The sequence below is a fragment of the Narcine bancroftii genome, chromosome 4 (genome assembly GCF_036971445.1).
Source record: "Narcine bancroftii isolate sNarBan1 chromosome 4, sNarBan1.hap1, whole genome shotgun sequence".
In the NCBI taxonomy this organism is placed as follows: Eukaryota; Metazoa; Chordata; class Chondrichthyes; order Torpediniformes; family Narcinidae; genus Narcine; species Narcine bancroftii.
In genome coordinates, this window is record NC_091472.1 from 59,162,767 (window position 1) to 59,187,778 (window position 25,012).

Consider the following 25,012-nt stretch of genomic DNA (forward strand, 5'->3'; position numbering starts at 1 on the left):
CGCCCCTCTACTGCCTCTCCCCTCAACCTGTTCCTCCTTCTACCCATCTCTCACCCTCTAATCACCCCTCCCCTACTCGCCCTGCCCCTCCCCTTTTACCTCTTCCCTATGCACCCCTCCTTCTACTCATCCCTCCCTCTAACTACCCCTCGCACCACCATAACTTCCCCTGCCCATTACTCCTCACCTACACCCTCTGCCCTCCCCTGCTTACCCACCCACTCAGGCCCAGCGCGCTGCCGATCAGCCTTTGCGGACAGCCACCATCTCTCTCTTCACGTGCAGGGCCGAACCAGCCGTCCCTGGGGTCCGCGCGGGTGCAAGCGCTGAAGGCCGTGGCAACCAGGAGAAGTGCGCTCGCACTGTGGAAGGGCTGTCCGGTGCCAGTCACGTGGGGCTCACGCTGCCCGGGGGCTGTGCGCAGCCTGCCATGCCCGTCGCGCTGACAGGAAATCAAAGGTGCTCGCTCATCCGCCGCACCACTCGACAGGTGGGAGAAGTGACTGGTTGTGCGGGGAGCCTTCCAACCGGCTTGCTGGCTGATGACATCGACAGACTTCTCGTGTTACAATTTCTCGTGTTACAATGGGGAAGGATGTGCAAAGAAGGGGGAGGATGGTGGGGGTGACATTACCAAAAAACAGCATCGGCTCTCGCTGCAGGGCGGGCCACCTCTAATACATTTTTGAAATGATCTTGCGGGCCAAATATAATTATATCGCGGGCAAAATTTGGCCCGCTGGCCAGAGTTTGACATGTGTGGTCTATGGCATTTGTGGTTGTCTTGTGGATGTAATTTTTGACCTGTTCGAATGTCTTCTGTGCTCTTTTTGAAAGGCAAAATGTTGTGGCTTTGACCGAATCTTATCTACATAGTTGAGGAACCATTGAATGTAGTAAGAGAAGAATCTGAGGCATCTCTTTAGTGTTTTTATTGTATATGGGAGGGGAAGCTCCATCAATGGATGCATGTGGTCAGGGTCTGAGCCAATGATGCCATTGTCAACAGCACAGCCAAAGATGGTCAATCATGCTGTCCGGAAGACATATTTGTCCTTGTTATTGGTCAGGTTCATGCATTTCGTTGTGTAAACAAATTTGTTGAGATTAGCATAATGGTCCTGCGGATCGTGGCCACAAATGGTAATATTATCGAGGTAGGGGAAAATGCCCTGTAGATTATAGTGGCCCACCATGCAGTCCATTTCCCATTGGAAAACTGAGACCCCATTTTAATGCCAAAAGGAACCTAGAGGAAATGATAGAGACAGCTGTCCACCTCGAATGCCATATACTGGCAGTCCTCTAGGCAGATCAGGAGCTGGTGGTAGTCCGACTTCACGTAGTTCACAGAATACACCTGATACTGTGCGATCTGGATGACTGTATCGAACATGTGGGGAAGGGGTATGCATCGAGTTGCATCTACAGTTGATAGCCTGGCTCTATTCAATGACCTTCCTATTCTTTTCCCCATTCTTGACCATAACACCCTGGTCCCTCCAAGGACTATTGCTGGCCTTGATGATACCCTTGCCCAATAATCTCTGGACCTCCGACTTGATAAATGTCCTGTCAGCAGCACAGTACCATCTACTCCTGGTGGCTACTGGCTTGGGGTGAGGTTGGCAAACAATGGGGGAAGGGTTTGACCTAGAGGGTTGAGAGGCCACACATCGCGTGCAGGTGGCTGTCCGAAAACTGGTTGTTGAAGACAGTGGGGTTGGGGTGGGGAAGGCCCATCGGAAGGTGACCTTCTGCAGTCAGCACTGGAAGTCCATCCCCAGTAAGAAGGGGGCACAGAGCCGACACATGACAAGCAGTGTGAAGTGATCGTACACTACACCTCCAACAGTCAGCGTCACTATGCAAGACCCATGGATGGCCGCGGAATATGAATTGGACGTGAGAGAGATCCTGTGTTTGGCGGGCTGTACTTTAAGGGACCGACATTTAGCGGTGTTGGGGTAGATGAAACTGTTAGTACTCCCGCTATCGAATAAACATTTTAGAATGTGCCCGTTTACCTGGACATCCATCCTGGACCTGGTGAGATTGTGTGGTGACTCCTGAATCAGTGCGATGGATTCAGTGTCCGAAATTGTTAGGTGTTCTTGTTCTTGAAATGGCTGCCCTCAACCCCAAGGTGGCTGGCCTCGACTCCCTGTGGTGTCGTATGCCAGGGAAGATGTTGATTGTGTGCTGTCCAAAATGGCATCTCACATCATTTTCACATGACATAGCTGGAGTGCAGGGAAGATGGCACCGATTGCGATGCCTGGGGTAATGAATGGCTGCATGTGGCATTACTGGATCTCACGGCAAGGGTTGACAAGGAAGTATTTCCTCAGGTGTGTGCCCTGCCTGCAAAAGTAACAATTGGAGAGATAGTCCATAATGGCAGCCGAGGTCAGGTCATGAGAGTAGTGGGAAGGTGTATGGGACCAGTCACTCATGGGGTGGGATGATGACCGCAGTAATCAAGTAGTCGTCGGAGTTCTGGAGGGCCACTTCCAGTGTCTCTGTAAGCTTGTCTGCCCTCGTCAAATCAAGTACCTTTTGCTCCAGTAATTGCTGGCGTATGAACCCGGAGCGGAGGCTGGCAACATGGGCGACTTTAATGAGGTTGTTGAAATACTGGGCAGTGGACATGGGCTTACAGTCACAGGCTCTACACAACATCTGGAGGGCCTGCAGAAACTCAGCGCTAGACTCACCAGGGCACTGTTTTTTGGTAGCTAGGAGATGCCTGGCATAGATCTCGTTAAACTTCCAGCGATATTGGGCTTTGACGATCTCCATCGCTGCCTGCTAGGAGTTGGTATTATTGATCAAGGGAAAAACTTGGGGACCAACCCACAAAAGGAGTACTCAGCTGATTTGAGTCTATAGTGATGGTGCCCGCAGATGCCGCCAAAATGTTTTCAAAGCCAAAGCTCAAAGGTGTTCAGGGCATCCAGCGACCAGGGTGGGTGGGGGGGGGGTGGTGGGGGGGTTTTGATGTCAAGTTTCTCTGGTTTTAGGTATTGTTCCATATTTCTTTGAAAATTTTAGCTATTAAAATTGATGCAGCATCAATAATTTACAAAAGGCTGAGTAGTGAAACAATCAGACTTTTAATAGCTAAAGACAGGAACACTATCAAACAACCATCCGCCTCCTTGACTGATCAGAGCAAAATTTAAAAGGTGGCATACAAGGGGTTATGGGTAGGATTGATCTTGGGAGGTGTGTCCAGTCAAGAGCAGCCAATCATGGTATAAGAGTGGTTTTCCACAATGTGAAATTGGGAAATTCTATGTCCCTACCATTATGTTGTAGGATGCTCAAGTAGAATGAGGTGGTGTTCCTCTAGTTCAGGTTGGGCCTTACTCTGGCAGTGGAGAAGGCCTCGACAGAAAGGTCAGTGGGGGAATGGGAAGGAGGGTTGAAGTGGCATGCAACCAGGAGCTGGGGTGGTCAACAGAGCCAACTCCTGCATTTCCTCTGTTTGTTCATTCTGAATAGACATAGGGTTCCTATGGCACCCACCAGCTTTCCTCCACTTTCAGCATATCAAACCTCCATTATTTCTGCCAGTTGTAACTAGGCCCCATTGTCAGAAATGCCTATCACTCCCCATGCCTTTCTGCCTTCTGCAGGGTTAGTTCTCTCCATGATTCCCTTGTCTACTCATCCCTCTCCACTCACCTCTCTGAGATCCTTGGTACTATCCCCTGTAATTGCAAGAAGTTCAACACTTCCTCTCTTACCATCATTGAGAGACCTTTGTCATTCTTTGCACTGGCTTCACTGGTCTGAATTTCCAGACTTGATGAAGACTCCAGGTTGAAACATTGGCATTCTTCCACTGATACTGCTCAATCCATTGACTTACACAAGCAGATTGTATTTAGTTATACTTGACACTGTCTTGAAAAAACAGCCAACACATTAAATAAAAATCTTATTCAATTCCAGCCACCGTCTCTACTCCCCTTCCAATCAGGAAGAAAAATCTCAAATGAGATTACACATAACCAAATTCAAGGACAGTTTCATTCACTTTGTAAACTTCCTGAATGAACATTGTAAGTGACGCTGCCTTTGTTCCAAATCAACTGATCTCTTCCTGTAACTCTACTTTTTTTATGGTTTCTTACTTGTACTGCGTGATATGTCTGCCCACAAAACATCTATCACAGCATCTTGGCTGCGATCTATTCTGCAAATTTAGCTCCTCTCTCAACTGAAAGAACAAACTACTTAATACTAGATGAAAGATGTACTTTGTCTGCACAGAATTGACCAGTTGCCTTTTCTGTATGTGCAATGTTCTAAAATGCTATAAGACCCTTAAGTGTGAATATAATACCCTTTTCACACCGAAAAGCCACGATATTGCCGTATACATGACCTGTCTCTGGAACCCAGTTTGCTTGTTCACACAGAATAAAAGAAATGTCAGTCAGTGAGACCTTTTACACAGTAAGCCGGATTCGTGGAGCAAAAGCGACAGGGTGTATACCACAGCAGTGTCGGTGTCTAGTGTGATATAAAACGTAAGTGCTGGGCAGCAACATTGCACTATACACAATCATGGTGAATTCTGTTTTTATAGATTCCTCGAGTTACTTTGACGCATAATAGAAGCATAGAATTGTCCACAATGCTGAACTTCCTTGGGCTTTGTAACTTCTAACTGAAGTTTAGGTCTATGGTAAATTTTTGATGCTGGATGTTACTGAAATGAGGACTAGTGATAGCTGGCTGTATGCTTACATATGAATAAACTGCCTTTAGTGAGATAATGCAGCTCCCTTGTACAGTTCTGTGTTTTCCCTAATATAGTTTTACATTTTTAAAACCTTATTCAAAAGTCATTCACACTGGGAAAAAAAAGTTTTTTTGTTCTTAAAACCTTTATTTCAAAGCCATTTAAAGAGGAAAAAAAAACATTACTGCAATGTCCACAGCTGAAGCCACACTGGGGTTGAAGAATGAAGCATTGCAGTAAAATTAATCGCTGGATGATGAGGATGCTAAAGGGCATTGGGAATTCAGATGCACGGTTGGCTGGGGAGTCAGGAGCTCCGATGTGTGAGCAGTCAGGGTGTCGAGAGCTCCAATCACTGCCCATCCAGTCGATACCGAGATCCTGTTGGTCTGCAACCACCTGCTCTCGTATCTCTTCAACCTCTCCTATCTGAACTTATGCTGTCTGGGCTTTGTCGCCACATCTGAGTGTGGAGAGCCTGGGGATGGTGGCGGGAGGTGGGGCAGGATAGAAGAGGGAGCTGATGGAAGTGGGAAGCTGGAGTGGGATGGAAGCAAAGTGGGACAGGGAGATGGGTTGGGTGAAAAGTGGGTTGGGTCAGAATGTGGAAGGGGGAGCTGGGGGGGTGGTGAAAGGGGGAGATGGGAGGGGTGGAAGGGGACCAAGAGGATGGAAGGGGGAGCTGGAGTGGGAGTGGAATAAGAAGCCAGAAGTGGGGATGGAAGGGGTGGTGGGGGTGAAATGAAAACCCTGGGGTGGGGATGGAAATGGAAACCAAGCATGGTCGAAAAGGGAGTTGGGATTTGTGGATCTAGTTTTTGCATTTTCTATGCCGGGGTCGATGGATTTACATTGCACACATAAGATGTCATCACAACATCACCTTCTCTTCATGTTTCACCTAGCTACACAGCTCACCCTTTTAGATGGTCTTGCTTTGCCTGTGACACTAACTACCTTGGCGGATAAAATCCGGATCAATTCAGACACCCCAATCCACCTTCAACACATTCACACAGGTAAGCAAAGTGTTCGAAAAGTGGATAATACCCAGCTTGAATCCTCGAAGTTAAAGGGGTGCAAGACCCAGTTACAAATGTCTGTGTGTAAAGTTCTGTTTATTCTATGGATTTGTATCTTACTGCACTATAAATTGCAGGATGCACCAAAAACAATGTTACTTCTGGTCCATATTCCTACTCTCTAATTATTTCTAATAGTCAACAAGAATCATGAAATAATGTCTTGAAAAATATTGGCATAATATAAACATTTAGAAAATCTAAAGAGATAACTTCTCTCTTTTGCAATTCAGTCTGCAAGGTCTTTGACTTGGATTCTTAACTGTTTCTCTTTCCACAACTGTTGACTGACCTGATTAGTTTTTTTTCTGTGCAGACAGTATTTCAGATTTTGCAAAAGCAATGTGTTTTTTTGCAAGTATTGAGGATGCTTTATTTTCCTTCATGCCCACTTGTAGGCTTTGCTCAGGCCAATTGCAACTGAGTTTCATGATGTTGATGTTAAAATGCCACTGGGAAAGTGAAGACAATGGTAGTAACTTCAACCTACCTTAGTAACCTACATATGGGGTGGGGGGGTGGGGGGGGGAACTGGATTAGACCACCAATTATTTCACTGAATTTATCCTATCAATTTCTTCATGGGTTGGTGAAAATTCATTTCAATATCTCAAGCTGATTATATATCGGATTGCATTACAAATCAAATAAAAAGTGACTTTAAGAATTTATAAATAGCATACATTCAAAAATATATTTACATACAATTGGGCCACCAATGCTTTGCAGACAAGCATATTGGTTGTGGCAGAGTCATCCATTCAAACCCAGTCCTCGATTGACAAAAATGCCACTCATTAGATGCCCATGAATCAGCCAGGCAACAAATAGACTTACTGGCCTGAGCTTTGTTTTCTGGTGCTGCTGTTCTCAGCACAATTCAATTAATATTTTCACATTAGCAAAATTTAGAGAAGATCGCTGTCTTTTAAGCACGAATTACATTTATCACAACTTGAATTTCTATGATCTTTTGCACGATTTTAAAAAAATTCACACTCAAAGCAAGTCCCAGGAGGAATCAATAACCTGCAAGAAGAATAGCAATAACTTTAATTTATGCAGGACCTTTAATATAGCAAAACATCCCAAGGCACTTCACAGAGCATAATCCAACCAAACTTTACGTGTTCCATGCAAGGAGATAACAGGAAAGATGAGGAAACACTTATTCAAGGAAGTAGATTCCAAGGAATGTCTTAAATAAAAGAAAATGTTTGAGATACAAAGGATTAGGGAAGGAATTTGATGATTATAATCTGTGCATCTATTACTAGTCGAGCAATTAAAATAAGGAAAGGACAAGTACAGGAACACTCGGCAGGACAGGCTGCATCCATGGGAAGTGAAATGGAGTCAATGCTGCAGGTTACAAAATCCATTGGAACTGGTTTGATGAAAAAAGAAGACAGCCAGGGTGGGACATTAGGATGCCTCTGATAGGGTGATAGGCTCTATCAATAACTCTAAAGCTGTAGAATGAGGAATGATGGGCTTTCTTATACTTCAGGGCCAGCTATCAATTGGCAGTTACATATCCATATCACCACATAGCGTAAAAACATGATGACAAAAAATTTGTGTAAGCTGTACACATGGTTATCTGGTCTTTAAAAATATCAACAAAAGAATGTGTGAGAGCAATAGAGTGCAAAGCAGGAGATCAAGCTCAACAAGTCAGGTTGGCAGCATCCTCTACTCCCAGAGAGAAAAAAAAGAAAACAAACATTCTGACACTCCTGACACAGCCTCAAACTGAAATGTTGACAATACTTTCACCCTCCTTCCCTTACCCCCCCACTACCCCACAGGTTTTGCTCAAGCAGTTGAGCTCCTCTTGCTACTTGTTAATTGCTCCAGATACCAGTGGGTGAAGTATCTTGTCTTTCCAATATTGAGTCCTGCAGATTGCATCACATCATGGCCAAATAAAACGTGAGGTCCTGTTCCTCAAGTTGCATTTGGCCGCATTGTGATAGTGAGGAGACCCCAGGATGATAGATCAGAGAAGCAGCAGGATAGACGGGTAACATGAAACTCAGTATCACCCATAGACAGGTTGGTGGAGCAATAGGAAGGGGAGTTGAAATATCTTGCAACTGGCACCTCCGGATGGCCGTCGTGAACTGAGTGCAGATGTTCTGCACAAGGTCTCACTGACACAGAGGAAGCCACTTTACAATAAACCATCCTTCTTGATTGAACTCTTCTCATTATAAAGGCTGACAGATTTTGTTTGGTTCTTAATTGCTTGCTGCATATGCATTTTGTCATTTAGAGACTTGTGTAGAAGCACATCAACACCACCTGTTATCTCACCATTTAACACATTCTCTAATTTCCCCCCCACATTATTTTCCAATTCACAAGTTGCACTTGCGTAGCATGTCGATGTCTCCTTTAAAGCTCCTTCACATTTTTCTCCCTGCCTATCATCAGCAGGTCTTGGAACTATCATCTCTCACTTCTCAGCCTTGATATTGATTATGAAAAGCTGGGCCCTAATTCCTGCTGAACCCAAGTATCCCAGTCTGTTGCCTGAGTTCATTCCATTCATTTCCACTCTTTGTTTTGTGTCTGATAATCAATTATCAGTCAATACCATTATCTCCATTTCCATGTGGTCTTACCTCCTGTGTGGACCCTCATCAATATCTTATCTATATTATAATTCATATCCTCAAGGAGCCCCAGCTGTTTCGTCAACCTTGGTTGACATAAATTTGCGTTCAATTCTATTATTCTTCTCAAAGCATCCTGTTACTGTGCCCTTCATTGTAGATTGAGTATTCAGTTGGTGGATTAATTGAGTTCCACCATCTTCAACAAACGCTACAGTCAACACAAATATAAGATGAAAGGGGAAAATTGTAATGAGGAGAAGCAATTAACAGTAATGGAAATAGTGCATTAATATAGAGCAAACTTGATCAATGAAAATTGTCTGGAATTCATTCCTGCTGAGACACAAGTGAATGAAATGATAATCAGAAGCAGACTACAACTAACTGTCCGGGCTATATACATTTAGTGGCACTTAGTCTTTATTATAAATTCATTTTCTTATCTATTCATCAAATGTTATCAGTTGTATCAAAGACTATTAATGATGCAGCTTTTAAGCAATCCCGTTTAAATGCAGCCTGATTGTGCTAACTTATGGCAGAGCTTGTATGCTATGATATGCAAATACAATATATTTCACTCGAATCTCAAGGGAATAGTATTTTTCTTAGTAAATACAATTTGGCGCAAATTTTTCATCAGTTTTGCCAATTTTGCTGCAATCAAATAAGAAGCGACTTATCATTTTGATCAGTGGAGAACTGCAGCAAGCATGTTGTAAGCATGTTTCATGCCTGTACACTGTAACAAATGAGTACAGCAGGAACACTGAACTCTTGCTCTGTCCCTGAACTCACCATCAGTACTTATGGGTTCTGTAACTTGCTGAACAGAGGAGCGACTTACACTTTTTGTCTCTCAGCTTTGCACTTCGCTGATGGATCTAGTATGCCCCAATTCAAATGACCATCATTTGGGAATTTAAGGTAAGTTTCTTGGGTGGGAGGAAACTGGGGCAAAAAATGACTCGAGATCTGCGGAGCTGAGGGCCTATCTTTTGCTGCCATTTTCTTGGGTGGGAGGAAACTGGGGCAAAAAATGACTCGAGATCTGCGGAGCTGAGGGCCTATCTTTTGCTGCCATTTTCTTGCCAGCTTCCCTTTAGGGAAGTAAAAGTGTTGCAAATGTTATTCAATTTGACAAGGTTTCTCCTGATAATTCAAACACTTGTAATATTTGGTTCTAAAGGTTTAATGATTTTAATAGTTTAATACTACCATGAGAGTATGTACAAAATCATGAGCGGAATAGAACGCACCAAGTCTTTTGCCCAGAATAGGAGAATCAAGAACCAGAGGTCACCCGTTAAAGGTGAGGGTTGGTGGGGGCGGGGTTAACATTTTTACAACAAGCGTTGTGAATACATCGAACAAGATTCTAAAGGAGGTTGTTAAGAAACATTTAATAAAATTCAGATGATCAATGGATGGGATAGGTTTTCAGGGACATGGGCCAAAAGCAGGCTGGAGGGATTAGTGTGGGTGGGATATTTTTGGTCAGTATGGATAAGTTGATCTAAAGCAGGGTTTTCCAACCAGGGGGTGCGAGATAGCATTCCAGTTTTTTTAATAAATCCATACTCCTTCAATTTGGATAATATGTCGGATGATGAAGAGCTGAAGGAAGATCTTCTTGAACTGTGCACAAATCGTGATCTTGAAATGCAGTTTGAAAGCCAAACTTTGGAACAATATTGGTGTTCGGCAATGGACATGTTTCCATGACTTTGTGAGAAAGCTCAAACTGTGCTCATCCCATTCACGACGACATTCTTATGCGAGTCTGGATTTAGTGCCCTTTTGTCAATCAAGACAAAATCTAGAACTCAATTGGGTGCACAGGCAAACACGCGGACTGCTATCAGCAACAAGGTGCCATGTTTTGAAAATCTCTTAAGCAATAAACAGGAACAAAGAGTCATTAAATTTAAATGGGCTTATGAACATTTGAACATTAGTTCTTTAATTTGAAAATTTAATTTTTTTGTAGGGTTTATACAACTTTTAATTTGTGGTAATATTTTTTCTTTTCCATGTTTCATTTTTGTTTATATATTATTAAAAATTGATTATACAAATTTGTTTTGGTCACCTTCACCTTTATTCTTAAATAAATTATTACTTTAAGGGGGTGCAAGAACATATTAAAATATTTTAGAGGTGCAGGGCATAAAAAAGGTTGGGAATCACTGATCTAAAGGGTCTTTTTCCATGCTGAACAACTCTTACGTTGGGGTAAGGTTGGGAACTTGTGATTAAGTTGCACATTTAGCACAATGCTGTAGTGCAGAAAGCTTCTAAAGATTGCCTGGTTCAGGTAGAAGATATGATGCCCAAGAAAACAAGGTAAGCATTTGTAAGAGAATTTCAAAATATTTTTTGTGTAGACAAGAAGTATTTTCTTCAGTGCACTGAGGGATGAAACAGTGGGTAATTTTCAAAATTTTACTAGTTATAACTGAGTTGTCTTGTGAAGAAATAAAATCTTTTGAGAACGTTACAATGTCACAATCTATGCAGTTGGCTTCAACAGAATCAATCACTTGCTACTTATAGCTGTTAATCTGAAATAAACAAAACCAGTTTGAAAAATTGTAACTCATTGCATCCAATGGATATTCTTTTCAAAAAAAGGGCCTTGGTTGTAAAAAATCATGATGAAGAAAGCATGCAAGTAATGCAAATAGCAGCATCTCCAAAATGACCTGGTCCAGAACTACTTCTATTTCAAGTTTCATAATTAAAAGTATCTGTTTTGTTACATGGGTAAATACACTTCCAAATAGAAATCTCTGCTATTGATAATGAAACTTCAGGACTGGTCCCCAGTCCATGCTGAACTAATTAGTCAGATGCCAATACGAGTACCAAATGGGACACCCCAGTGCAGAATGCAGAGACCAAGCTTAATAATTTCTAGCATACACAGTATATTCTTCATTAATAGACAGTTATACAAACAGAGCATACAATATGGCTGAAATTGGGAAGTTACAAAAAAAATTCACTTTTTTTATAAATCTCAACCAAAATCCACTTTACATTTACTTACATTTCATTAAGATTTGGTAGATTGACAAAAGTATTTTTTTCAATATTCTCCAAAACTTCATTGTGTAACACCCAACTGTCATTGGGGGAAAAACAAGAGATGAATTAAAAATTGTAACAATGAAGATAGAGCAACCCATATTTCCACAGTTCACATTTCAGTATTTTATAATTTTCCATAAAGATAATTATCAAAGAACATTAAGAAGAAAATATATACCCATCCACTCATTTTCTTTCAAACAAATTAAGTTTGGAAATGTAATAGGAAGAAAAGGTAAATCTAAAGATAAATTTTAGAAATATAGGAATAACAAATGCCATCCTAAGTAATTAACCAGGCTTTTATTGCTCTTTGATGTCATCAATCTCTTTTGATTTTATAATCATACCTGTGTAGTAACTGTGTCACAGTGCAAAATGATGAATGAGAAAATGATCAGATATAGTTGAGTCGATGATAAGTAAGTCATTTACTCTAAACAGTCACATGCAGCTTTTTAAAACCCAGTTTGTTCCAAATGACATCATCGCATTGCGATGTCATGATGTCACTCTGATCCTCTCATGCCGGTTCGATTAAGCCATTGGTGAGCACCAACATGCCCACCGCCCCCCCCCCCCCCCCCCACAGATCTGTTGATAGGAGACTAAACCTCTGGTGCCATTATTGTCCACCGCTCTTGTGTGTTATCCATGCCTTTGCATCGGGGGTCATGGCAAGGGCTGATCAAGGTCAAGATGAGCGGGCTTTAGTCAGTCAATTGTAAATGTCTCTGGGTGCCCTCCAATGTCCAATACACAAGTTGTACGATTGTTTTGTAGTACTCTGAAGAGGCCCTCATACAGCCCCTGTCCATGTGCATGTCCATGCACAAACATAAACCTACAGAACTGAAGTTCTTTTGAGAGGAAGGGTGTTGTTGCTCCATGCCTCGATGTGGGAACTGAGGCCAATTTTCCAAGCCACTCCTGCAGTATTCCAAAGACTTCAGTTGGTGGCAGCTCCTGTCCGTGTACTATGGGCACAAACTCCTCAGGTACAATGACTGGGGCTCCATAAACCAACTCGGCTGATGAGGAGTTAAGATGTTCCTTGGGTGCCGTTCTTATTCCCAGGAGGATCCAGGGCAGTACATCTGCCTCAGTGCAGCCTTTATGTGCCTATGGAACCTCTTCACCAGGCCATTCAACTGTGGATGGTAGGCTGTTGTGTGGTGGAGCTGCATTCCCAGCAGTCGTGACAATGCAGGGGTAAACAGTGGACCAAGTAAATTTTAGAAAATATCCTGGCCCCATGAAGATTAACTGCAAAGTCTTGTATATGGGGCACAGAATATCAGTCTACAGTAGTAGCATCATTGAGAAGCTTGTAATCCCCAGAAGGTCTCTGGCCTCTTATGGCTTTGGGCAGCGTATGTAGTGGGGAAGCTCAAGGGCTATCAGACCTGTGCTGATTCTAAGTTCCTCCATTTTATGGAATTCTTGTTTTACAAGTTGCAACTTGTCGAGCAGCTGGCATCGGGCTTGGGCATGTAGAGGAGGTCCTTGGGTGAGGATGTTGTGTGTTTGGGTATGGCAGTGGAGAACTGGGAAGGACAATGTCTGGAAACTCCACAAGAAGTCTGGTGAATTTGTTGTTTGACTACTCCACGGCGTCTAGGTGTGGGGTTGGTAGTTTGTCTTTTCCAAAGCAGAGAATCTGAAATGTTGTGCTGTTTACCAACTGGCACCCTTTTAAGCCCACCATCAGTGAGTGGGCTCTGAGAAAGTCGGCACCCAGCAACGGCTGGGACACAGCAGCAAGAATGAATTTCCATGTGAACTTATTGTCGCTGAATTTCAGGGTATAGTCCATGTGCCATTTGTACGAATTGAACTGTTATTCACCATAGTGAGTGCTGGACCCATGCTCCTGGTACAGGCATCAAAGCCCGAAGGAGGAAGGTCACTAACCTCTGCACCTGTGTCGATTAGAAACTTGTACTGGGAGAGTTCATCCCAGATGTAGAGTAGGCTGTTATGGTGGCCAGCCGCCATAGCCATTAGCAACTGGTCATGGCGTTTGCCTGGAAAAGTGCAAGGGGGTCGGCAGCAATGAGTTCCAGAACCCCAGTGTTGATGGTGAAAACGGCAGGTCATTGTCACAGAGTCATACTTGACCCGCGAAACGTGCGTCCTTGTCACCGGTACTCATGGAGCTTTCGCCTTTGGGTGTGATGTGGCATTGATTTCTGTGGGCCTTGAGCTTTGTTTTATCGTGTGCCTCAAATCGCACCACAGAATGTCTGCATGGGTGGCCACTGTTAGAGGATTGTCAAAGTTAGCCAACATAAGGTGGATGTCTTTTGGCATATGCTCTAAAAGCAACTGCTCGAAGAGCAAGCAAGGCCTTTGGCAATCTGCCAGTGTCAACATGTCATTGTTTAACTCCGAAGGGGGTGGGGGAGTTCCTCATGCCATCAATAAGGAGGAGCCATGCAGCTCGCTCGCATCATGAGAGACCATATATCCGGAGAAGGAGGGTTTTTAGGGCTTCATACTTTCTGAGAGCTGGTGTGTCCTGAAGGAAATCCTTTACTCAATCGTCTGTGTCCTGTTCAAGGGCGCTTACCACAAGACAGTACTTAGTGGCATTCACTTCTATCTTGCAAATGTGGAACTGCATCTCAGCCTGCCCAAACCAAACCAGGTTGAGTGGTCAAAAAGGCAGGCAGTTTGAACGAAACTGCCGCGTTATCCATGTTGGACCCAAATGAAGAACGACAAAATGATCAGGTGTAGTCAAGTCAAAGTTCAGTAAAAGTCATTTACTCAAACAGTTACGCGCAGCTTTTTAAAACCTCGTGTGTACCAAGTGACGTCATTGCATTGTGATATCATGACGTCACTCGGAACCTCCCGAGTGGTTTGATTAAGCCTCCAGTGAGCTGCTACACCAGGTAATATTTTCAATCGTGTTACACAAAGAACTTCCAGAGCCTCTCTTGAAATTTATATTTTCACCAGCAGGAATCTTTGTCTCATTTTCTGCCTGAATTAACCATTTTCAAAATTTACAATCTCACATACTTCAAAACATGCTCTTCATCATTGCTTTTATAGGCAGACAAACCAAAGGATTCCTGCTACTGTCTTATCTCATTCCTTTGACACTGGAGATCAGACTCCATTAACTGTAAAGCTTAAACAAAAAAGGAATGTTTCCCACTGGAGTTAGTTTGAAAATTTCTTGTCATTTAAGTCAGGTATTCATTTCATTGAAATTAAATTAATTTTCCTCTCTCAAGTATAACTTCTGGGGTGAAAAAACCTTTCTGAGATAATTCCAAGGATAACTTTAATAAATGCAGAAAGTAAACATTTGATAGATTTTCTTTTGTGCAATACTTAATATTACTAAAGCTTAATTACAATACTCCAGATGCTGGAAAATATTTTAAACCTGAATGCAAGGTGGCTCTGTAGAGAAGGATTTAATTAATTCCACCAACACCATTGGAAGTTAGAGGCTAAAATACACTGAGCCAGCTCATTCCTGCAGTATGGGACACAAGGCCTGTGTTTTCTGCTTATTACTTTGTGTCCATGAAATGGCAATGCATGAAAATGTCCAAACTTTTCAGTGCAATTTACCAGTATCAATCGTATATTTGGATGCAACTTTCACAATTTCACTCACACCTTTGTGTCTGAATGGGTTGATCACTCATGCAGAAATAAGAATTCATGATACACGGGATACCTGTTTTAGCTAAACTTGAGGGGTCCTATCATAGCCTTTCCAGACCAAAGTGATGCTGAGTTCTAGCATTGTTGAGGATACTCTCCTCATCCTCGATTGGATGTGACAGCACTGCACACTTCAATCTAATTTGTTGGGCTGGTGGTTGGAAGGAAGCGTATTGCAGTGACTTGGAAATCATTTACACATTTAGGTATGGAAATATGGAACACGGAAATTCAAAGTGGATACCCTTACATATAATGTAAGAAATAAATATTGTATTTTCTTACAAATTTGCAGCCTGTATATGCAAAGTTTAGGGATAAATATATAAAAATGTATTTCTGGCCTCTTAAGACCTGTAATAATCTTCTTCCCGAAATTCACTATATAAATACTGTAAGATCCCAATGTGTGAGCCAATCCTTTGTGCAATGAGAATAATAATTTTTTCTTTTGCTTTTTACTTTTTCTTTAATGTTTTCATATAACTATATATCATTATCTATTTTTATTATATGTTTTTAGTGGGAGAGGGTGTAAGTGGGAAGGGAGGGAGGGCAAGGGGGTTAAATCATCATGTAATCATTCTAATTTCAAAATTAAACAAATTTTGCTTATGTAAAAGTATACAATTACATGGATGGAAAATTTTTAAATAAAATATTCAAAAGAATCTGACCCATTGGTTGTGAGACTTGTTAGGATACATGTTACACATGGTTTTTGTTGTTTGGCATGCATACAGTCCCATTATGGCAACTGTTACATCTTGTATTCATATGCATGAGTTCTTAGACAACACATGGATGAAGAAAAAGATTCTTTACTTTAAAGTTCTTGGAAACAGCACCATGAGGCTGCAAGTCTCCATTACAAATCTGCATACTGTGTGTCCTGCTCTGTGTCAGCCCCTGGTGGCAGACAAGAATAATCAAACAGTAAGGCATTGCTAGTTGCTTTGCTATAATTACATCTCCCTTTCTTAAAGCAAAAGTAGCTTACTTTTAACAAACATGTTTTCTTTGTATAACTCTGCAATTTTAACTTTTACACCAAGAACTTACATTTTCATTATTATCAACATTGTTAACATTTTTAAAACTTCTTTTGTGTTCATATTTAAATACACTAAAACTTGAAGGGCGAATAAGATAGCACTACTTCATTCTTTAAATTTGCTCAATGAATCTCTTAGGAGGATTCATGTGTCTTGACAATCTCCTTATTGATTGTCCTTGAATCTGAGTTGTTGCCTCAGTCAATGTCTTCTCAGATGTGCATTCAGGTTGTTCAACAGTATCTGTCTTTTCATCTACAGTGGCTGGACCCATTTGAAGATCTCGATGATTTCTTGCACCTTCATCTGTCTAATGGTGTATGATCTTGGTTGGACTTCGCTAAGGACAGTTCCCATCTGAGTCCATAAGTTCATTTTGTCTGTTAGCCTTACTTGGTCACCAGTGTAGAGTTCCGGTAGGATTTTTTGTTCCTCTGTCAAAGTAATACTTTTGCTTTTTGTTCTCTTTTTCTTTGAACTTCCTCACTTTCTCTCCCTCTTTTGTTTTTAGGAGGTTCTCCTGAATGGGTAGGTTTAATGTTAGCCTACATCCTATAAGGAGATGTTCTGGTGACATACCGCACTCGAGAGGTGTTGTGCGGTATACTAGCATGCTCTGTTAGAAGTCCATTCCTCTGTCTTTTGCCTTGTTCATCAGTCTTTTCACTGTCTGTACTGATTTTTCCACTACACCATTGGACTGAGGCAATTCTGAATGGTAACCTTTAGGAATCTATATCTGCCAAATCTGTATCTGTATTTATCCAATTTTAACTGCCAAAATCCTGATGATGCATTTAACTTGCAGATAAACTTTTCATTTGCAAACTGTGATATGATTTTGTCATGCATCAGATGCTTAAAATGTTCTCTCTTTATTGCTCTGTTTAGATCTCTTGGAATAAATTTAAGCTTTCCATTCTTTTTGTCCACAGAGGGTGAACTCACCCACTCTGTTGGCTCATCTATCTTCTGAATCACATTTAGGCTTTCCATACTGTTCAACTCTGATTTTAGTTGGTTTTGAAGTGCAAATGGAACTTTTCTGCATGGATGTATTATTGGTGGCACACGTTTATCCACTCTGATCATGTCATCTCCTGGAAGGCAGCCTGGACCCTGAAATAGGTTATTGTACTCCATCATGAGTTCATCATAGACTGTCTCTCCTTCACTTTCCACAATGAGAACTCTTTTTACCAGGTTTAGTTTCTCACAGGGTCTTAAACCTAGTATGGCCTGTTCATCCTTTGTTACCACGATAAATGCTAGCATGTGTTTTTTGTCCTTGTGTTTCACTTTGGTCTGGATCTATTCTTCTTAAAATCAGTCTGATATTACTTTAATTTGTACTCCAGTATCCAATTTAACTGAAAAGTATATGTCATTCACTTTTAATCTCAACATCCAATCTCTGTTTTCTTTCTTGTTTTCAATCACAACATCTACATAGAATTCCTTTATCTCCCTTTCAACTACTGCATGAACCTTGCTTTGTTGTACTTGGTTCCAACATTAACAGGCATAATGGTTACTTTTGTTGCACATATTGCATGTTTTACCATATGCTGGACACTTTTTTGGTAGGTGTTGTGCACCGATTCGACGACATGGCTTTCGATTGTCCCTTGCATTTTTGTTTGCTCTCTTTCCACTTTGGCGTGCTTTCTGTGAAATGGTTTATGTCTGTTCTTGCTCATTGCATCCACGTTGCAGCTAGTTTCACTGAACAGCTCTTTTGTCTGCATTTTTACAGTTTCTGCAGCTCTACAGAGTGCCTTGGCTTTTTCCAGGTCTAGATTTTGCTCTCTTAGCACTCTTTCCCTTAGACTATTATCTGGAATACCACACACAAGTCTGTATTTTATCAGCAAGTTAGTCAGTCCACCAAATTCACATGCTTTGCTTTTGTTTCTCAATTCAGTCACATACTGATCAATACTTTCTTCCGTATTCTGTACACCTGAAATACCTTTACCTCTCAAACATCATGTTACATTTAGGAATGCAGTATGCCTCAAACTGTTCCATTATTTTTTTCCAGTTTCATTTTGGCTCCTTCAGCAGAAAATGTAAAGTTATTATGCACATTCAAGGCTTCATCACCCACGACATGCAAGAAAACTGACGCTTTAACTTTATCATTTTTCTCATCAGCTCTGACTGCCAGTAAATACAATTCAAAATACTGTTTAAATCTGTTCCAATTTTCAGTCACATTACTTGTCAGCTGAAGTTTCGCTGGTGGATGTAATCCTTCCGTTTTTCTCTTTGTTAGCTTCTCTTCACTGATCAGTTGCTGACTTTAGATTTGACCTTTTAAAGTATTTCCTTCTAATTTTCTTCATCTCACTTCTGACAACATGTTTCATTTTGAATTCATATGTGTGAGTTCTTAGACAACACATGGATGAAGAAAAAAATCCTTACTTTAAAGTTCTTGTACACAGCTCCATGAGGCATGCCATGAGGCTGCAAGTCTCCATTTACAGATATGCATACTATGTGCCCTGCTCTGTGGCAGACAAGTATAATCAAATGGTAAGGCATTGCTAGTTGCATTGCAACCATAGTCATTATCATTACCTTAAACCCTTCAATTTTACTTGCAAGGACAAATCATTAAACATATTCTGGCTACAAATACTTGCTGAATAAATGCTTCAACAAAAAATGAACAGTGTGTAAAAACTCAAATAAACCTATTGTGTCCTTAGGTCATGAGTTCTTTTGATACACTACCTGAGGGACTGGCAATTTTGTGAATTGATTCTTTGTAACTTCTACATTCAAAGGCTTCTCACTGAGCTTTTTGCCAAGTAAGAAGTTTTTTTTACATTGACTCTTAATATCCAATTGGACAAATTATGTTCAGAAAGTGAAAGGTATTTTTTGAACAACACTGTTAACAAAAGCAGCTCCAATCATTTGCTTTCTTAAAATTATTTGACCTTGACTGAATCCTGGGAACAACAGATGTTCTATCTTTGGAGGCCTTTGTATCTCCTTGATGAAAGATGAATGTTTCTTTTTACTTTTCTACTATTCCTACTGATTACAGCCTTAAAACTTGATTATTGTAGTTGCTAAAGTGTAATGCATCAAACTAAATTGTTTGATCAGTCTTTATAAAATGCTGCACAACAGGATTAGGAATATTGATATTTTACTTTACAATTATGCATGACACTAATACAAAAAATTACAGTGAAACTGCAAACAAATTTACTAAAGAATGTTATTGGAAATGTTCTCTACTAAAATGAACAAATATGTTTCTGAGGTGCTGTACAATTTTCCCCCAAAAGGGAACTGATTAATATTCTAAAAGGCTGCTTTTAAAATTCAGAGTTTTGTATGGAGAATTTTCTATTGGAAGTTGAAATTAATGGTTCACCATATATCACTGGCTAGGTCATCACCTCTCAGGTCTGTCTTCTGCCAAAAACATATGTGTCTTTCTGTAACACCACATGGAAATTTAAAGACAGATTTTTTGTACTGTATATTCAACATTTTAAAATTATTTTTAATATAGGACAGGAGTTTTTGAAAAAAGAGGAAGTGTGAAAAAGAAATATATTAGCACAACTTAGCCTGACATTATTGTACATGAAAATGTAAAATAAAACCTTTAAATAAAAATATTATTTAAGCAGCCTCGCCACACATTTTAACATCTGCAACAAAATTTGGGAATGAAATATACTGAACCTAATGCTTGCATAATGGTATCTGAGCAGAGAAATGTAAATATTTCTCACAGATAATTATTTTCCTTTGCATTAGTATTTATTCAGGCTTTATGTTTATGGGCCATGCAACCCTGGTACCATGGACTGCCTTCAAATGACGGCAATATGATTGGGATGATTCACCTGAAATGAAATGAAAGCCTTAGTTAAGATCAAGCAAGTGCAATCCTATCCTACTGACATATGTGGCAAGTGATGAAATTAATGCAGAGATACAATCTATGATGATGCCTTTCTGTACTTGCCCTGCGTAGCTGCAGCCCGTGTTCCTCAATTACCTCCATTTTATCGGAATATTCATCTCACTTGTGCTCAGCATTTTTGAACTGGGGTGGGTGGAGCTGGTTTTGTAGGTGAGTAAATAGGCCTCAAATGAAAAAGTGTGGTGGTTATACCATGGAATGAACTGCCAGAAAGCAAAGGTGGGGTAAAGGTTTGTTTACTCTTCAAGCATTTAATACTTAATAAATATCATATAAATAGCAGAAATATTCTTTAAAATTCTTGAAATCAACAGTAATTAAAGTAGATAAAACATTTGGTAATAATCATACTAAATTTTTTCCAAATTTGTTAATTTCCCCCTTACCTCTTAATCTTGAGACTCGAGATCTCTATTGAAACAAAGGGGTTTCTGGTCCTACACCAGGTGTGACCTAGCACTGGATATGAATGGCAATCTCCCTGTGTGAGCTGAGGAAACCCTGTTGGACTAAACTCCACAATTGAGTCCATGTAGAGTTCACTAATGGAGTTCAGTGACTGATCTGTGTGTCACTCAGTAGCTTTTGAACTTGCACTTTTGGCAGGGCACTTGCAAAAATCCTAAACCTACTATAGTTTTAAAGACAGAAAAACAGCAGTTTTGATCAAAACTGGCAACTCTACCAAGCAAGATTCTATAGATTCTTAATCATTGGATAAAATTGTATTGATCTATTTGGTTAAACAGCTTTGAATGGAGAATGTGGAGACATGATTTACTTTGAAAATTTTTATATCCATGATTTTTATCAGAGTAGGTAATGTGTGCCTGATATTCAGGGCAGGTAATGCTTGCTTGTTTCAAATGGTGCTAATAATTTTTTCTTTGGCTTGGCTTCGCGGACGAAGATTTATGGAGGGGGTAAAAAGTCGTTTGTGGCTGACAAGTCCGATGCGGGACAGGCAGACACGATTGCAGCGGTTGCAGGGGAAAATTGGTTGGTTGGGGTTGGGTGTTGGGTTTTTCCTCCTTTGCCTTTTGTCAGTGAGGTGGGCTCTGCGGTCTTCTTCAAAGGAGGTTGCTGCCCGCCAAACTGTGAGGCGCCAAGATGCACGGTTTGAGGCGTTATCAGCCCACTGGCGGTGGTCAATGTGGCAGGCACCAAGAGATTTCTTTAGGCAGTCCTTGTACCTTTTCTTTGGTGCACCTCTGTCACGGTGGCCAGTGGAGAGCTCGCCATATAACACGATCTTGGGAAGGCGATGGTCCTCCATTCTGGAGACGTGACCCATCCAGCGCAGCTGGATCTTCAGCAGCGTGGACTCGATGCTGTCGACCTCTGCCATCTCGAGTACTTCGACGTTAGGGATGTAAGCGCTCCAATGGATGTTGAGGATGGAGCGGAGACAACGCTGGTGGAAGCGTTCTAGGAGCCGTAGGTGGTGCTGGTAGAGGACCCATGATTCGGAGCCGAAAAGGAGTGTGGGTATGACAACGGCTCTGTATACGCTTATCTTTGTGAGGTTTTTCATAATAATAATTATGGTACAAATGCCAAACATAAGCCTTTTTGAAAAGTGGAAGAGGGAGCAACATATACGATAATGTAGTTGTCAACAGAAAATAAAAATGTTTCAAGAACCTAAATTTCACAAGATAGCTTCCAAATTTATTGTATTTTAACATGTAAGACATTGGATGATAAATCAGGAAAAAAAATGGTTGAGATCCAAATGGATTTCTATCGTACTTTTGTTCTGTACCTTTTGAAAATTAACAGTGTTAAGAGAAAATTCTCCCCTCCATTAATTCTAGGAATGTCTTCTTTCAGTGAAGGAAATAAGCTTTTAGCAACTGTTAGACATTGGTTCACATAGTTCCACTCTTTGTGGATGTGCATAATCTTTAAGTGATACAGCATCCGAGATTTGAGAATCCATGCTGGAGAATGTTCAACTTTGGATGTGCTTTTACTTAAATTATTATTGCTCTGTTGAACTGTAATAAGGAATAAAGATTTTAGTCAAGGTCCACATATAATATCAGAAATATCAGACTTCTATTTATTTAAAATTCGATCCATGCTATTTTCTGGTTAGCATGGCAGTTAGTGCAACGAAATTACAGCACCTGCAAATGGGTTTGAATCCACTGCTGACTGCCAAGAGTTTGTATGTTATCCCCGTGACCTATGTGGACTTCCTCTGGTCTCTCTGGTTTCCTCCCACTTTCCAAAAATCATACTTAGTAGGTTTTAATTCAGCAGCATGGGTTCATGGTTCAGAACAGTCTATTAACGCACTCTATCATTAAATTAAGATTAAAATTTGATGCGATCATCAGACAATCCCCATGCCTCTTCTCACATTTAGACATCTCTTGGGCTAGTCCTTGAGGATGGTTGCAATTGATTCTAGAAACCTGAATTGCTGTTAATTCTTCATGTTGAATTGATCCGGATTTGGTTTTAAGCTCCAAGACTTAGCTATTTACCAATAACAACACAGAACTATCCTCTTTATGGAGTTGCCAAGAAATTTGATTGCCTACGGTCATATATTTAAAAACAAAGTATCAGACTACCAGGCCAAAATTGGTGTGGACTCTTTGAGTGAATTACAGCCTTCAGAACACTTCTGGGCCTGCTTTGGCATCATTTGCAGGTGATGTGCCTGAGTTAGTCCCAACTTGTGTGTTAGACCTGGCCAACCTGCTCAGATGGGTATATGATAAGGTGTAAATCCTCTCAATTTACCTTTACAAATTTTAGTCAAAAGTCTGTCTAACTGTCCATCTGTGAACTAAACCCATTGAGCTGCACATTTGTCCTGTCCAATATCACCCAACAGCCAATATGCCAAATCTCTACGCAGTATTACCCATCTCTGTTGGACACTCTCCTTGTATTGGCTGTCATCCTATCAACAGGCTACCTCCAGCTACATATCCGCCTCCTTCCCTCCTTTGTCGACAGGTTATCTTCCATCCCAGTCAAACAACCAAACAATGAATCCCTGTCTCTGAAAAAAACAACCTCCCCCATTAAATTCCAGCCTTTGAGAACCCAACCGACAAAACCTAACCTGACTCCACACTACCCTTTCAACCTTGAACATTGAGCTGAGTTCCATCAATCCTCTGAAAAAAAAACATAAGACCATAAGATAATAGGAGAAGAAGTAAGCTATTTGGTCCACTGAGTCTGTTCTACCAATAAAAGGAAATTGAGGTCAAGTGGTGTGGCCAGTGTGTGAGTGGCCCAATGTAGGAGTGGAAATTTGAGGCTTTGGTTGAAGAGGCTTCAGGGAGTGGAGGTGTAAGAGTTGAGCAAAGTAAGAAGAGGTTTTTATAACTCTTTCCTCTTTAATAGAAAATGGGAATGGCAGCCAGGGCAGTGACATGCTACTCTTGCAGGATGTGGATAGTAAGGGAAACCAAGTGTATCCCTGATGACTTTATCTGTGAGAAGTACATCCATCTGCAGCTCCTTACTGACTGTGTTAGGGAATTGGAGTTGGAGGTGGATGAACTTTGGATAATTCAGGTGGTTGAGGGAGTGATAGAGGGAGTTACAGGGCATCAATCATACTTAGGAGGAAGGTAGCTGGGTGACAGTCAGGAGAGGGAAGGAAAACAGACAGCCAATGCAGGGTACCCTTTGGAACCAAAGTGAAGAGGCAGTTGGCACACAGGTATAGGCAGCTGGTAGGGTATTAGTGTGGAAGGACAGAGCAAAATTGCAGCCAGTGGGATGAGTTCCAATCCAACAGGGATACAGTCAAAAGTAGCAAATGAAGGGTTAAAGATTCTGTATATAAATGCACACAGCATAAGAAATAAAGTGAATGACCTCATAGTGTAGCTATACATTGGCAGGTATGATGTTATGGCCATCATGAAGTATTGTCCAAACGATGGATATAATTGAAAGCTGAATGTCCAAGGATACACAGTGTATTGAAAGGATAGACATAAACAGACTGGGTGGCATGGCTTGGTTGGTAAGAAACAACAATAAATCATCAGAAAGAGGTGATATAGGATCAGAAGATATAGAAACATTGTGGGTTCAGTTAAGAAATGGCAAGGGTAAAAATACACTGTTGACAACTATATATAACATTTGGGACAAAGACACATTTTTGCTTTATTTGCCCTGTGCTCCACAGTTAAAATTTGTAATCAAACAATTCACATGTAATTAAAGTGTACATTCCAGATTTCACTCAAGGTTATTTATATATATTTTGGTTTGTCCACGTAGAAATTACAAGAATTTTTTATACATTCAGGGTGCCATAAAGTTTGGGACATTTGGCTTCACAGGTGTTTAATTGGCGCAGATGTAAGAGAGCAAGGATTGTTTCTGCTGTAATATTTTGACCACCTTTAGAGTCTGCCATTACCATTTTTCAACATGAGGACCAGGGTTGTGTCAATGAAATTCAAAGCTATTATGAGGCTGAAATACAAGAATAAAACAGGAAGAGACTGTGATGTTCCTTTTATTGTAATAAAGAAACTTGTTTTTTTATATATCAACTATACTTTATTAGCTAAGGCAATCACAGCATCGTAGTGGCATCCATTTTGAATTTACTCCTAGCTGCAACAACTTATCTTTGATTCATTCTAGTGGTCAGGATAATCACTAGTACTACATCCCCTTTCCTTGAGGAGTTTAATCTAACAATATGACACACTAATTCAGTATTCATTTCAATTTAAAGTGCAACACAAACATAAACATGA

General features: G+C 40.8%; 1 protein-coding gene across 5 annotated transcripts in view; it reads right to left on the reverse strand.

Moving 5' to 3' along the window:
* LOC138760610 (follicle-stimulating hormone receptor-like) overlaps positions 1 to 25,012 on the reverse strand; it is a 186,712-nt gene that overhangs the window by 75,042 nt on the left and 86,658 nt on the right. For 4 of the 5 annotated variants that reach the window (XM_069931379.1, XM_069931378.1, XM_069931382.1 and 1 more), the window contains exon 3: positions 11,515 to 11,589. In XM_069931379.1, coding sequence (XP_069787480.1) covers positions 11,515 to 11,589 — 75 coding nt within the window. Of the gene's footprint in view, positions 1 to 11,514; positions 11,590 to 16,070; positions 16,155 to 25,012 lie in introns of all 5 variants that reach the window. The other variant, XM_069931381.1, reaches the window with a different exon arrangement.